Source organism: Ischnura elegans, chromosome 12 (genome assembly GCF_921293095.1).
Source record: "Ischnura elegans chromosome 12, ioIscEleg1.1, whole genome shotgun sequence".
Classification (NCBI taxonomy): Eukaryota; Metazoa; Arthropoda; class Insecta; order Odonata; family Coenagrionidae; genus Ischnura; species Ischnura elegans.
In genome coordinates this window covers 33,952,621-33,969,447 of record NC_060257.1, presented here as the reverse complement: position 1 = coordinate 33,969,447, position 16,827 = coordinate 33,952,621, and the positions used below count along the sequence as shown (strand labels likewise).

At 36.5% G+C, this 16,827-nt stretch overlaps 1 protein-coding gene across 1 annotated transcript; it reads left to right on the top strand.

Annotated features, from left to right (window-relative positions):
* The first annotated feature begins 4,112 nt into the window (after nt 1-4,112).
* Nucleotides 4,113-15,610, top strand: LOC124169080 (mitochondrial import receptor subunit TOM22 homolog). The gene is made up of 4 exons (XM_046547556.1): nt 4,113-4,608; nt 5,523-5,634; nt 9,249-9,376; nt 15,012-15,610. The coding sequence occupies exons 1-4, from the start codon at nt 4,480-4,482 to the stop codon at nt 15,072-15,074; spliced, it is 432 nt and encodes a 143-aa protein (XP_046403512.1). The 5' UTR covers nt 4,113-4,479; the 3' UTR covers nt 15,075-15,610.
* The last annotated feature ends 1,217 nt before the right edge of the window (nt 15,611-16,827 follow it).

The window sequence follows — 16,827 nt, the reverse complement described above, 5'->3', positions numbered from 1 at the left end:
CTCACGGTTCGATGGAGGGAAGCTTGCTGAAGGTCATACATACGATCGGAAGACTAGGAATTGGATATTAGTCACGTACAGAGGCAGAGAAAGGGCTCCTGGCCCGACCAGCAGAGCACGTCAATTGATGTGCTCCGTATCTCGGCTTGGATGGGACCACGTCAATAGGGTAGTTTCCTTCATCAAAGAAAACGATAGGCATTGATTGAGATTCGTTGCCCACCATTAGTGTATTCATAATACACAAATTACAGTAAAACCTCTAAGTAGTGAACCTCTTCACATCATAAACCTCCATACTTCATACCACCCCTACGGTCCCGTCTGATTTACATGTAAATTTGTAAGCAAACCTCTTTGTAGTGAACCTCTTTATATCGTAATCCACTTATCACACCTCCGAGATGATCCAACATAATAATAATAATAATAAATTTATTGGTGCCAAAAGATATGCAAAAACATATATAGGACCCGTGAAAAAAGATAAACACTCACACAAGAGATTCTGAATGAACAATACATAAAAGAATGTTACACAGTTACAATAAAACAATTAAGAATTGAGGAATTCCTCAATAGAATAAAAGGTATTGTTTAAAAGGTACATCTTTAATTTAGAGGAGAAATTTCCTTTCACCTTTTCATCTTTTAATGAGGCAGGTAGGTTATTATAAATCCTGCAACTCATGGTGACAGGACCAGTATTAAAAATACAAAGGTTATGTTGTCTCACAGCATAATTGTCTCTGCTTCTCGTGTTATGATTATGAATATTAAGATTCTTTAGAAGTGTCAATTGAGAATGGTGATTTCTACTACGATAACTACCTCTGCAAATCGTACCGAGATTACTGGAGACCATTAATGCAACCGCGATTACGTACATGGAATGACAATTTCAGTAATAATTGTTTCACCCATTTTTTTTCTTATAATAATAATAATAATAATTTATTCTCCGCAGACCATACAAATGTAGGCATCAGATTCGTCAATATGTAAAGTACAACATAATTATTTAGATACAAAGTACAAAAGCATCACAGTATACATGGGTCATAAAGAAAATGATTCAATTTAACATTGTTTGTGATCATCACTAAAGAATTCATTTACAGTATAACAACATTTCATTATCAGATACTCTTTTAAGAGTTTTTAACAATACTTTTGTCGATTTTGTACACTTCACTCTGTCGGTAGTAAGTTATAGATTTTGGTACCCATAACCATAGGATTATTTGAAGATATCTTCTTCTTGTGAAAAGTTACATGAGTATTGTATGCATTTCTTGTGCCATAGGGGTGAATTTCTTCATTAGTATTAAATTTATGAATATTTTCTTTCACCAAAATTGCTACACAATATATATACATAGATGCAATAGTTAACAGTCTTAGTTCTCTCATTAGTGGTTTACACGAAGTCCTTTGTGAAACACCCATTATACATCTAATAACTTTTTTTTTAACTAAAATAAACACCTTTAATATGCTGTAATTTCACGCTAACCATTAGTTATGGCCATTTTGTTCCATATGAGAGCATACCTAACAGTGAATAAGAAAAAAAGATATCCAACTATCCTAATCATTTTAAGTGACTGTTGAATTAAGAGAGATCACATTGTTTTCTCTCGACTCATGGTAAAAATCATGCGATAGCACTCGCTTTCTGTAATTATTAAATAATAAATATTTGTTCACTGATGCATGCATGTGTGTTTAAACACATAAATATAATGGTTTAAGAGACAGTAGTGCCTTTCATTTCCGACGTATATGAAAAAAATGGTGCCTATCACTGAAACCTCTCTATAGTGAACCTCCTTACATCAAATTGCCCAAATTTTGGTCCCCTCCATTACGATACAAAGAGGTTTTACTGTATTTGGTTTTTGAAATACCGGTTTAGACGAATGGCAAGGGTCAAATTTTATCCTCATTTGAAAAAGGCCAGATTGGCGCCCATGCGATTCCGCTCCGCGTGACGTCACAGGGACCTAGTTTCTACACGAGAGGATAGGAGTTATACATCGTCTGAGGTTACCAATGCATGCATGAGGCACAGAGATCAGGGAAACATGTCTTAATAATCACCTATTAAAACTGGCTAAGGTCGGAAAGTTTTCTTCGCTTGATAAGGTATTAATAAACCTTTTTTAAGCCATGCGCTACCAGACAGGAAGGTACTCAGCTATCCGCTAGCATCCTGCGTCCTATCAGCGCTCAGAGCCTCGATCAAGGTCACTTCACAAGGAGAGAGGGGGAACCAGAAATGCGGCGCACGGACTTTCCTACTTACGCGTCGCGTTTTTGCGCGCTTGAAATTTTTCACTTTTCATTTAATCGCGAAAAATAGATATCGTCATTTAAAAATCTAAAAGCGCGAAATACGTACTCCAGGAGTAATAATCTTTCGATTTAGGCAATAAAAAAATAATAGGAAACCACCCTATTGACTTGCTCCGCACTGAATGTGTTAATGAGACATAGAGGAGGCAGAAGGTTTTGATGGCATGAGTACTGAGTGGGGAGCGAATGTTGGAAATAGTTTTAGATGGAATAATGTTGGGTTAACGAGGGAGAGGGAGGAAGAGATTAGGATTTTTAGATAGAATGAAAGGGGGGCCTGTTTGTGATTAGAAGAGAGAAGTCCATGAGGGGAGGGGATACCACCAGCATACTTGAGGAGTTTGGAAAATTTTTGAAAAAATGACATGCCTGGAAATACATTTTACATTATTTCGGCACTAAAATTTTAACTTTTAGCAGATGCTGTTATAATCCGTCAAAACTAGGCATTAGTTTTAAATGTTTTTTTTATAATTCTCTGAGTCTTTGGGGGGCATCTATCCCCTAATCCCCCCCATAGTTACACCACTGCTCGAAGTACAGAGACCCAGAAATGAAAATACACAACCTTGGTAACTGTTCACTGGAAAAATTACTTATTGGTATGACGCATTTCAATGCTAAGACGTCATTCTCAAGTACATTGTTTATAATATCGACAATCAAATAAATACCCAAATTCTGGAAGGGGGGACGTACAGAGACCCTCCTTCATGCAAAAATATGGAGTGCAATTAAGGTCAAAACCATGTAAACATAGGCGACCCTGCCGAGCAAGTTTCTTGGATACACAAAGAGGAAATATCTCAAAGTTACGCAAGGGGAGGACCACATCAATTAATGTGGTTCTGTCCCTCCCCAGATGGCACAGAATCCTCCGTATCTAATTCGTATGCAGATAGTATCCATTGACTACCGCTCCGTCGCTTTCCGTCAATGGATACTATCTGCATACGAATTAGATACGGAGGATTCTGTGCTGTCTGGGTCATGACAGCTTGGAAATAATAATAATGTTATATTCGCACATGCTCAGAAGTAGGACCATTCAAAGTTACGCCCAAAATTATTTTGAAAAATAGGTTTTGAAATACCCCTGAAATTTCTGCTTGAAAATGCCTCTCCAGTCAAATGCAAATAGCATGAGCAATGTGTTCCTGTCACATCATTACTCTCAGCAGCAGTATTTTTTTCATATTCCTTTAATATTTCAAGGATATCCTTTTTGGATCAGATACACAATGCACAAATTATAGTAGTTAATCCTGGCAGTTTCAATTCAAATAAAGTATTGTAATTATTCAATAAGTAGCCACATTTTACATAGGAGCTTATGATATTATTTTAGACTGGACTTTTCAATTTTTACACCTTATTCGACGAAAAAAAATCTTTTTCATCATATTTGTGAAACTCATAAATATAACCTTCGTGGATTTGGGCACAGTGAAATGAATATGTAATGTTATATACTTCCAGAAATTATACAAATGAGGTAATCGAAATTGCCGCCATGATTGTGGAAAGAAATCTAAGGAATTAACTTGAATGTTAGAAGAGATAAACTAAAGAAAAACCGCTTGGGATGAAGGAGAACAACTTCCAATTCCACCCGCTTACCAAGGCCTCAAACACGTCACGTATTGATTGGAAGTCGGTTTCGGAATCTTAGGAATTTTTCCATTTTTTCTGCTCCCAATGTTGCTCCCATTGTATTTTTGTTGTCCTGAAGACTCCATAGCGACCTAAAATTGATGAAATGTAAGAAAATATGGTGCAAGTAACAGCTACCTTTGCAGTAATTGTAGAGGACTCGCAGTCCTTTCAAATATCCCGCGTTTTTTAGCAAAATCTTTTTATAGCAAAATTGTAAATTTATTTGGCCGAAGCCTGAATTCAAGATTTTCACATTGTATTTGATTTAGAGCATATCTTCTTTGATACTTTAAATCACTGGACATTCTCTATAACAGCGGAGTTGCGGATTTTCAGCATTCAGTAGTTGACTTCAGCAGTTTCCTGCGATCTACCACACGAGGGTCTTCAGCCGTTCGAGGTTTCTTTATATTCAATTAAAAGTGCCTCAGGTTTTTGTGCAACTTTAAATCATCTGTTGTTCTTATGGCTCCTGCTGAGGACGGAGGAGATAGTGGAATGGAATCACTGACCGCGAGTAGTAAAGACTTGACGCCAGAAAAAGTTAACTTGACGCCAGATATTGAAGATACCGACGATGACTCCGATGATGAGGTATGAATTTAGATTATGTATTTTGGATTATGAAACTTGGCTTTAGTTAGTACCTTCCTTCAATAATTTGTCACTATTGCGGTTTACATATTAATTTTTGCCGTTTGAATTACTCAGTATTAGTTACTCGGTGTAGATTTCTATGCCATACAAAGAAGTAAATGGACATACATTGGCAACCAAGGCATCCTGGCTATCTAAGTGCTTTAATGTTATCTCGAAGTTTGATTTTATTCAAAGCTTTTACTTTTATTGTGCTCATTTGTTGTCAATTGACGAATTACGAGACCTAAGCCATGTTTCAATTAATCTCAAATGCCTGAGGTTGCTTCATTGAACCCATCCATGCTAAATGTGATGAATTTTTTCTGCGTTGTTAACTTAAGGAACAATCATATTTAAATTGTTTTGGCTAAGCTTTATGATGAGGGGAAAATGCGGACTGTAACCTGTCTTCTTGGTTTAGTAGTATAATGGAATAATCATGGCCAGTTGACTAGCTTGTGTCTTACCGAAGAGCTCCTCAAGGGCCACATACTTATACTATCTGTGACCTATTTGCTGTATATGTATTGTTGAGGTCTTTTCATATTCCTATGGAGTTCATTTTTTGCGGGATGGCTTTCTATATGTTGTTAGCTTGATGAAGATAAAATTATTTTATTAACCGGAAAGAGTACTAAATCATTCATTGCAGCGTTTCAGAGGTAAATTATCTTATGGCATTTTTATTATCTATATCTCCTAAAGACAGATTACATAGTTTCTCACTAGTTAAGTGTAACATGGGGTTTCTTATGAAAAATTAGATTATGTTATTACCGTGAGATGTGCTGTCCACATTATGATAGTAAAACTGTTTGTTTTTTATGTCTTATGTAACATTCATGGCATGTTATTTTAATTTTTACTAGGACTTGGATGAGACCCTTTCTGAGCGACTCTGGGGACTGACTGAAATGTTTCCTGATAAAGTTAGAGAGACGAGTGGTGTGGTAGCAAATGCTACATGGACTGCCATTAAAGGTGTGTATATATTGCATAGCAGTGGTTCTCTACGAATTGCTTACCATATTGTTGTATTGTAACTTGTGTATTCATATTTGTAATTGCATCATTTGTCTGTATGCCAATGAATCTCATCAAAACTTACATCAGATTTGTTATAGCACATGGGTGTGTACTGATTGTATAATAAAATTTGAGAGCACTGGCTAAGCAATTCAAGCAGTTGAAAGTATTATTACGCACATTATCAATATGTATGAAGAAAAGCAAGTTTGTCTCTTACCAAATGTGAACCTATGTGATGTGTCACCTGCCTTTGACTGCGTGGGTTATATAATTCTTCAATAAAAGCTGCAATGTTATGGCTTCTATAGCGCTGAACTCAAAATTCTATCCTCTTTATCTGTACAATCATAAGCAACTGGTGCAGATGAATGATACCTGAAATATCGCTAACAGGCTCAGTTTATTCATCATTCAAGATGTTTGACTAGTAATAGTCATTATTTTCAAAGCTTATAACATTTGAACATAGTCAGGATAAACCATCGGCTGATGAATTTATATTCCCTTTGATGTACTGTGTAGAACAATGCCTGTCTTTGTAGCCACTCCTTGCCGTTATTGGTGATAACAAAGGCATACTCAAGATGACTCTAGGAAGGTTACAAAGGTGGGCATAGTTCCTTAGTGGGTGTGACTATGCCTTCCAGTATATCAAAGGGAATTATATGAATTCGGCGGCTGATGTCTCATTTACATCTAACCCCGCAAGCTGCCAGAAAAGGCATGGAAAGCCAATTAAAGTTTTTTTGTGGGTTTATTTCCTCAAGCTGACTAAAAAGGGTGTTAAGTCACCAGCTATCTATGTATAAAAAGCAGAAGCTCAAATAAAAGTACAACTAGCATTTATCAAAATCCTTTATGGTTAGGAGGAAAAACCAATTCCCTAGCTGCCTTCGAATATTACAAATAAATATAAATAAGTATTATAAATACCTACAAAAGTAATGACTATTGCTAGTTTATGTGTTCTTGAATAATGGATAAACTGACCCTGCGAACGATATTACAGTACCCAATTCCCCAAGGTGAGGAATGGGGTTCCTCTAGAGTCAGTACTTGTTCCCCTCCTTTTCGTACTGATGATCAGTGACTTGCCAGTGAATGTATCCACTTATGGTGTTCTATGCACTGATGACACAACTTTCTTGCATGGGGGTTTCAATGCTACTGAGACTAGTAAGATATTCAATACAATGGCTTAAGGAAAGGATCGGTTTACAGCAAAGAAATATCTGCTCACATATTCTAAAAGGGCTGATATACGTAACCATGACACCCATGCCAATGAAAAACTTGATATGCCTCACTATAGATTGTAAAATATTTTAATGTTAAGAATTTGGCCACCAATTATTTAAATAAGCTGCACAACATCGCAAGATTAGTAAGCAGCAAAGTCTTCCTCAAAGCCTTAGGGAAATGGCTATTAGTATTTCTACCTTTTTGTTCACGAGAGGAATAGTTTGAACTTGATTTCTCTTTGCTATGATTTCGATTTTCTTAGTTTTGATTTTTTGACAATTTATACCACAATGCTTTTGTGTAGCAGATGAATAAAATACTATGTATTGGTTACAACATTTTTAATCTGTCAATTTGGTCATGAGTTTTTTATTTCCAAATGGTTTGTTTATATTTTGTTTTGCCAGCTGACATGCCTATACAAGTTGAGAATGTATTTATGTTACAAAGGCTGTGAGGTGAGAATGTCACAAATCTTTTAAAATGATGAAAAAATTCACTTTTGAAGTGTGCCACAGTCATCTTTGATTGATTTATTTCCTCACTCCTTTGTGGTGCATTTGTATACTATGTCCTTAGTTTTCATTTTCAGAGATAGTGGTAGTGAAGATCCTAGACCCACTTGTAGATGAACTACTCAATCTCAGTGGTACAGTGAGGTGGCTTGGGGGATAAAGCCTGCCCCAGAGCTTAGAGAAATTTTTAAGTTCAATCCATTTCACTCAATTGGATATTACTAATAGATTTGTGTAAGGATTAATAAAATATCCCTCAGAAAACTGTAAAACTAGCCATTTAGAACAATTTATCTGAAAAATTTTTTGGGGTAGGGCCCCTGCATCTCCCACTTACCCCGGCAGGTATTTCACACCCTCAGATCCCCCAGTATTAGTTGCGCCTAAAACCCTCCATAGCCTTAATTCTTCTGCACCCCTGCTCAATCTGACTCTACTAGTATGAATACTTGGAAACGATCCAGTTTAGATTCTTGTGGTGTTGTGTCCTGCCCAGATCACTAGGGTAGTATGAATCTTGAGACCAGTCTGAATCACACAATTATTTTCATTACCCCTTGGCTGTAGCTCCAGTATTATCATTTAAAAATGACTCTTTGACCTTCATAAGAATGGGGAAAGGCCCCTGCAATAAAGATCCATTTTGCTTTTCCTTCATTTAGCTTATCCCTGAATATATAACTATGTAATGACTTTACCACGGTATGACTGACCTGGTAATTATGGTTTAAGCCATTATCCCTAGATTGATATAATTTAGAGTCATTATTATATTTAATAATTATTTTGAGGGTCACTCTGACAGATGCCTTTGTTGAGATTTTTATGTAACTAGTGCATGTGTTGTTTTTTATATCAATCAGTGATGACCTAGTTGTTCTAAAGAGATGGTTTGAACGGGGTGGCAGTTATCTGAATTGTATAGTAAACTAGCTAAAATACTGAATCTTTCTAATGGTAACAGAAGTGTAAGTTGTAAAATATGTATAACCATCCATGCTATTGCTTTCATCATTTTTATTGAACATTTTGTAATATATTTGAACTGTGTGCAACTATTATTTGTAATTTTTTCATAAAATGAAATGAAAAAATGTTGGAATCTAAAGCCTGAATCACACGATCATTTTTTTTCGTCGCGAAAGTAATCACTATCGAGATCACTTTTCCCGTCGCGAAAAGCAATCGCTCTTGTGATCATTTTTCTGAATCACACGGTCACTCCCGCCGTCGCTTTTCGCATCATTTCCAATATCACAGCTCGTTGTCATAGGACCCTCATTACGAAATTATATAGCGTGTTTGTTTATTTATGCCGTTCCCACATTTGTCAAACGTGGCGCTGCAATCACACCATACGGTCATGCTATCTGATTGGCTGATATGGGGTTTTAGTGACGGTTTTAGCAACGGAAAAAGCGACCGGACGAGTGATAGAAAATAGCGATGGGAATCCACATTGCGATCGCCATCGCGAAAAACAATTGCCGCCGACGATCATTTTGCGCAGTGCTCGCGATAATGATCACTTTCGCGACGAAAAAAAATGATCGTGTGATTCAGGCTTAATTAAAGCTCTACTTTGCTTGGGTGTATGTTGACACAGGGTTGGTTTCTAAACAGACGGTGTAGTGAGGCACTGTAGTGTGGAAGATGTCAAAAAGAAATTTGGTTGCTGTGAATGTTGATGTGAATGAATATTGAAGCTCAGAATATGAGAATGTCACGAATAGTATTATTGGGGTCTTTATTTTATTTGTTCCTGTTGATGTTACATTATTTTACTAAATACTTCGTGCTTTGTTTCAGGACTGTATAAATTTAGCTGCAATGCATCCTGGATTTTCTTCACTTCATCAGCCCTGTTATTTGCTCCTGTCATCATAGAAATTGAGAGGTCACAAATGGAAGAAATGCAGAAGCAACAGCAAAGACAGGTGTGTGTGCATCTTAACTTAAGTGGCCCATAATTAAGGTAGACATTTTGGTGTCATACAGAGAAATAAGTCATAGCATATTGTGAGGGCCCTTCATTTTGAGGGTTATTCCATGGCAGCCTGTATGTTAGTCTCTGCTTGATCATCATTTTTTTATGAAAGTTTTTGCTAACATATGTTTACAATTCTTTTGATTAATTGTAGCTTGTTTTATTTTCTATTCTTATATTTGCTGAGAAAGTTTAATTTATTTGATATTTTTCGCAGCCTCCTACAGAATGAGTCTGCATTATTTTAATCTATTCACTTTATGTTTTGCGGGTGAGCTTTCGTGATAGCGCAGACACTCTCGGAAGGCTTTGCATATGGGGTGGGAGTAGTGCGGAGAGAGAGAGGAGGGGGAACTGAACGTTGCCTAATGTACATATCCGCTCCAGTTAGTGACTGAAAAAGTGTGAGTCATGGGCGGCCACTAGTATTTTGGCCCCGGTGCCAAGACATTATAGCTACTAATTGGGAAGGTATTGAGGATAATCCTTTCACGGAAGCCCATCACATTGTCAGCTACCACGCTGAATGCGGCACCATTGGTGAAAGGCACTTAACCCTTTCACTGCGGTGCACTCTACGGAAACCCGTCACATGTGGTGAAAGCGCTAAGCGCATTACAGGCAGGAAGAAAAGGTACATTTACAGCAGCCTGCCATGCGAATGTACCAGGTATGTTCACATCAGTGAATGCGTTAAAGGCATACAAGGAGAATGCGTGCGGTTTGGCAACACTGCTCCCCGAGCAGATTCACGTTGTTAACTCAACAGAGGTCTGAGAGTGACTGACTGAGGCCACGCCTGCTATCTGCTGATTTGCAAAGGGAAAGTCACATGTCGAGAAACCTTCCCTCCCCTCATCTCCACTTGCTTTAGCCACACCAGCTCACCCGCAAAGATAAAATGAACAGAGAATAGCCAATTTGAGATGTCACATTTTTAATTTATTTGGTGGAGATACATGGAATAACTATCTGATTTACGCATTTTGTTGATGTAATGGGCGGAATATTATTGTAATATGTATCTTCTGATTCTGTTGGGATAATTTATTGCAAAACTGGCCAAAAAATGAAGAACCTAAAAATAATTGTTTTGTTGCGCGTGTCTTTGACACTCATGATATTTTTTGTGTTAAAACCTTGAACCTCGAGTATCTTGCCATAAAAAGTAGTAAATATGTATTTGGCTTTCTCTTACTTTCCCAGTTGAGTGTAAAATTTAGTGGGAAGAAAAATTTTCTTATCGTTACATCATATTTTTTTGTGCTTGAATCTAAAATCTTCCCTTTGCCCACGAGACAGGATTCACTTCAATAAAATGTTTTTCCTTGAGACAATGGTAAATATGTTTCAAATGCCATTATATTTTCTGCCAATATCATTATCAATATTGAAGGAAAAGAAAATTATAACAGCGAAAATTCCAGGGTTGTTATGAGAAATTTATGGGGGCAACTGAGGCAGCATAAACAACATTCTGCTCATTCTTTATTGTCGTGAAGTGGTCCAGTGAACATTTGAAGCCCTTGGTATTTATAGGCGTATGCACAGATCTTTGAAATTCAAACCTATTGAGAAAATTCATGTGGATAGCTGATTCCATCCATTATTTTAAAACTCTAAATTTGATTGCATAACTCTTACACTGTCTTGTATTGGATAGGAAGAGTGGTCAAAGCTTGGCAACAATTTTGCTCCATTATGTTAGGTGGCTTCTTACATGGTTGGTTATTTGTGTATATATTTAATTTTTTTTAGTAAATATGTATATCTTAATCGTAATGTTACTGTATATATATCTTGCTTTTTTTAGATAACTCAGATGTATTTTATAAAATCGACTAATCCTTTAGCGGACACATTTGGAAACATTTTGTTTGCAACTGTGGAGCTTGAGATTTTATGCAAATTAACACATGTAACTGGGTTATTAAAACTTTTGCGGTCCATGATTGCAGAGGGTTGATTTTTTTGTCTAACTTGTGTCCAGAATTAAAAAGGCCAACTTATCTTCTCCTTTGCTGGATAGTCATCGGTGCTGAATCACCAAATTGCCATTATTTTGCATCAATATTTTTAACAGACAGCGTCATCCAGAATAGGTACTCTCTACCAACACCCTGTTGAACCACTGTGATGTAATTACCATCACTTTAGACGCATAACTGAAACTTCAAAACCTTTCCTAGCTTGAACATTGGCATGGTGATTGGTTGATTTCATAAAAAAATAGTGACCTATCTCCTGTAATAATAAGATATACATTCAGCGTGTATCAGGAGGAATCTGCAATACTTCAGGAGGTGGTAGGGGAGACTTAAGCATTTGTTGTAAGTACACATGGGGTCGCAACTCCTTAGTTTTTGAGCTATGGCAACATAAACATGCTTTTGGATGCACGTAGCAGTTACCATGATAATGGTTTTTTTAGCATCCAGCCTTTACAACATTTTATTTAATATTCTGTATTTTAAGGACATTAAATAATTAAGGTTGGATGAAAATTTGCTATTATAAGTGTCTGAAACAGTAAATCTTTGAGCCTAATTAAACAACACGATTGTGCAATCTCACCCATTTTGAGATTAACCATTACAGACAATTATATCCCCACATTTTTGTCCAACCTTAAGAATCCAGAGCATTTAATAAAATATCGAAAAGGCTGGGCACCCAAGATAAAACATTTTCATGGTAGATAGCTGCAAAGTGCATCCAAAAAAGTGTTTGCGTTGCCGTAGCTCAGTAACTAAGGAGTTGCAACCTCATGTTAATGCAAAAAATGCTTTAAATTGTTTCCAGTACCACCTCCTGAAGTATTGCAGATTCCACCTTAGACACCTTGTACATCTATATTATATACAACCCGATGTGTGACAGATACCTCACTCATTCATTCACTCACTCATTCACGTATACAAATTCCCGACCACTTCCGGACGTGCTGGGAAGACGAAATTTTCACCGTGGGTGGAGAAAAAATATTCATCGGGGGGAAAAGTCCGAAAACTCGAAAAAGTCGATCGGTTTTCGAGATATATCGATCCGAATTAACATTGGAGCCTTATGGGACTAAAACTTTTTCCATTCATTGCCTACTTGCAAATGTCACGGGAACATGAAATTTCACTGACTGAAACTAGATTTTTCGGCCGATTTTTTGATGTGAAACATTTTGCCATATTTTGTTTATAAGTATTTTTTATATTTTTTTAAAATTTCCAATGCTTTCCTTATGGGCCTATCTTTGGATTTTTTTAAAACAACCTTTAAATAGTTGTAGGAATAAGTCCTTAACGTATGAGATACTAGATTTTTTAGTTGATTTTTTGGTGTGGTTGTCTTTGCAATATTTTGATTTAAAGTGTTTTTTTTAACTTTTTAAAATTTCCAATGCTTTTCTTATGGCCCGAACTTCGGAATTTCTTTGACCTATTTGCAATAATCGTAGGTCAACTTCCTTTTAATGCAAGATACTAGATTTTTTACTCAATTTTTTGGCTACCTTAATTTTCCATAAGTCACTCGAATTGCGAGTAATTAACGACAATCGATTTACCATTGAAATCGCGACTCCTACAACGTTTGGTAACTTACAACACATCCGCCGTGAAGTTTGCATTCCCTCAACACACGATTTTAAATATTTCGGAATTTTTTTTTGCCACTTCCCGACGACGTACGGACACCAAAATAACGTGAGTGACGTCTTTTTGCTGCCCCTACGTGCCGCTACCCGGAGAAACGCAGAATATTTATTTTTAACGGGTGACACCATCGAAAAACCATGCTTGCACTACAGCTAAAGAGCCGAAATATTTATCGAAGGTAAATGATGCCGAGATATACGGGACAAGCACTTAAAGTCCCCCGATAACCCCATGTGACCCCCCCAAAAAAATAAAAATTACCTAATAAGTCGCATATTTCGCATACCATTCATCCCAGTTGTATCGTTGTTATTGATTCGGAATGGGAATTGTGTCGGCTATATTTACATGTCATGTTCAATTATCCAGGCCCACTAACACACCCGCAATAAAACTTCAAATTTTTAAATGTAGATTTCTTAACAAAATAGTAGAGGTGTAAAGGGGGTTCCAGGACATGGACACCTAAAAGCGATTTTTTTAAACCACTTCCCCGTAAGGTACGGCTACGAAATTCACATGAGTTTTGCCTTATTACAGCGCTTATGTACCGCTATGTGGAGAACACAGAATTGGTAATCTAAATGTGAGTAATACGGGAAAATTCATTGTTCCCCTAAAGCTAGATCGCTGGAATTTTTACTGTAGGTAGACAAAGAACTTTTATGCAAGAAAACCCCTCGAAATTTCACGTGGCTCCCTAGAAGACCTGGGAAAAAATTATTTTTTTCTGTAAATAGCATGTTCTTTGGTGTTTTCGCATATTTTAGCAGTAATTCCCTCCTCCTATGACTCATCGCTAAGGAATTTATTTGGATGATTGTGACCGTAGTCAGTACACTCATAAAAGCAGCGCGGCGAGTCTAAACTATACACATGTTCGTCACTCTGTTTGATAAATACAGTAAAACGTCTTTACCTCATAATGGAAGGGACCAAAATTTGGGCAAATTGATGTTTGGAGGTTCACTATAGAGAGGTTTCAGTGACAGGCACCATTTTTTCATATCCTTCGGAAATGAAAGGCACTACATACTGTCTTTAAACCATTATATTTATGTGTTCTAACAAGCATGCATGCATTAGAGAACATATATTTATTATTTAATAGTAACAGAAAGCGAGCACTGTTGCGTGATTTTACCATGATTAGAGAGAAAATAATGTGTGCTCTCTTAATTGAACAGTCACTTAAAATTATTAGAATAGTTGGATACCGTTTTTCTTATTTACTGTTTGGTATGCTCTCATATGGAACAAAATGGCCATAACTAATGGTTAACATGAAAATTACAGCATGTTAAAGGTGTAAAAGAAAAAAAATAAGCATGAAACATCTATCGCTGAAAATATCATTCCATGTACATAATCGCGGCTGCATTAATAGTCTCTAATTGTCTCCGTATGATTTACAGAGGCAGTTAGGCCATCTAGTGGGAGTCTCCTTGCTATGATAAGTGGAGGTTTTACGAGATAAAGATGTTTACTACAAAGAGGTTTGCCTATAAATTAACATATCACAGCGATTAAACCAAAGGAAAATATCACTTGACAAATTGTATTTTAATCTTAATCATATTCTACATTCACTTCAAGATGGCTCTCTAACTAACAATCTTATTTATCTCTCATCACCATAGCATCAAATCAGCAAAAAGAAATCAAAATAAAAACAAACAGGCTCACAGATAAATAAAACACGACAACAAATGAACTCAAAAACAGAAAACAAACTAAACATATACAAAAGTGATTCCGATCATAAAAACACATGCATCAAATAAAAACACCTGCATCAAAATTTACATGTAAATCTGACGGGACCATAGGGTTGGTGTGAAGTATGGAGGTTTATGATGTTTAAAGAGGTTCACTATGTAGAGGTTTTACTGTAACTTCATGTTAAGCAAGATCTCTTTCTTTTGTTCATTCCAGATTCTACTCGGACCGAATGCTGCAGTTTCTGGTGGCTTACCACCTGGTCCAGGACATCGATAATGTGGGAAACCCAACTAGGATCTGCTCCACTATCCCATCCCATCCCACCACCATGACCTACCTATTATTTCTGTTCTTTTCCATTAATCCTTCCTGCACCCTCTGCCGTTACCATTGTTCAGTGGCATCATTTGATTATCACTCTTCGTGTCAATAAGAGTGTTCAACTCAAAAGGTGTTTTCTTACCTGTTCTCTCATTTTTTCTTGCATTAAATATGTTTGTTAAACAGTGGTTTGTGCATTAGTAGTGAACCGAGAAATTCATCCGCGATGTGGAGTTAGTTTTATCATCATGTTTCATGCCACTCAAGTTTTCCTGTGGTCCTCTCCTGGTGCTCCATTTGTGAAATGCTGCCTTCCCATTTGGTGGTATGGGTGTAATGGGTTGCCTGTCTAGTCTGGAGGTGGGCCCTTGGGTGGACATCGCATATAAGGCGTTGTGGCGTATTCTCCATCAGCATTTTAGTGCTCATGTTTTAAGATAGGTGAAAAATTGTTGTTTTGTTTTGTATGAATAAAAAATCATACCTTCTCACTTTGTATTTTTCGTTGATTGCTTTTTACCATTTTTTTTAAAGAAATCGTTTCTAGCATTTGAAATTATGCGCTAAAACATTTATGTCATTTGTCAAAAAGTCGTAAAAATAGGTGAAAATTTTAAAAAACTTGATTTTATCATTTTTTTAAATAATGATAAGTATTAGGAAAGTAGCTGTACAGATAAAAAAATAAATGCCGAGTTTATTTATAAAACTGTGATTTGTTTTGTACTTACAGCTGAATTTTGAGAGATTTTACCTAGTTTTTTTTTCTGTTAAACAGATGTTCACTTTTATCAAAAGCTCCAGAAGCTGTGTTAGTACAATGAAAAATTTACGTTAGTTAGCCATAGATTTTAGTATTGCTTAATTTGCACGTGGGAGACATCTCCCTCTGGAGATATAGTTTTGAGGCAGCTGTCTTGCATAATCCATGTTCATAGCCCTCCGAGACTATTTCTCTTGGAGCAGTGCTGTGTATATTATGGGCTTGTTTTTTAATTTATGAGAATACCTCTGTTGAAGCTTGATGTTTGTTGAGACACTAACATAATGGAAGGTACAACTTCAAACTGGCGATCAGAATGAATATGTTTAATGAATGTGAGTACATTTTTTAATCATGGAAATATTTTTCCAAAGGACTGAAAAATTCCAGTGGAATAGGGTGCAAGGGTTTTGTCCACATGCCTCCAAGTAGTAAATATTAGGTGTGATGTTTTTTAAGTGTCAGAGGATTTTTGTGCTGTATCTAGCTTTATACTTGCATCTGAAAAACCTGTGTACACACGAGTTCACTCAACCCCGTGGAAAGTTTTCAGTAAGAGCGATTGTTAGAATTAGATAAGTGACAAGTTCCTTTGAAGAATTTGTTTGAGATGCAGTATTGTTTCTTGCCATGATGGTAGCGTTGATGTGTTGCCATTTGATAGAGCATTTCTGATCTAATGACAGCAAAAGTGACCTTATATTTTATGTATTTTTGAGTTCTTTTGTTTTCTGTAGATGTTGGTTGTTAGATATTGACAGAGATTTTGCATTTCATACACCTAATGAAGTATGTTGATCCTAAATGCAGCATTGGGTGACGCTAATGTCTACGTGAAGTACATGCATGAAGTATTTGTATGTATTAAATCCTCATGCTGTTACTTTGTTAGTGTTCCAGTCATATGATGCATTGTCAGCACCTCTGTTACTAGTGCAGATGAGT

Excerpts from the sequence above, each read along its gene's own strand:
- LOC124169080 (XM_046547556.1), top strand. The coding sequence starts at position 4,480 with ATGGCTCCTGCTGAGGACGGAGGAGATAGTGGAATGGAATCACTGACC. Across the intron at positions 4,609-5,522 it reads ACGATGACTCCGATGATGAG|GACTTGGATGAGACCCTTTC; the intron begins GTATGAATTTAG and ends AATTTTTACTAG. Across the intron at positions 5,635-9,248 it reads TACATGGACTGCCATTAAAG|GACTGTATAAATTTAGCTGC; the intron begins GTGTGTATATAT and ends GCTTTGTTTCAG.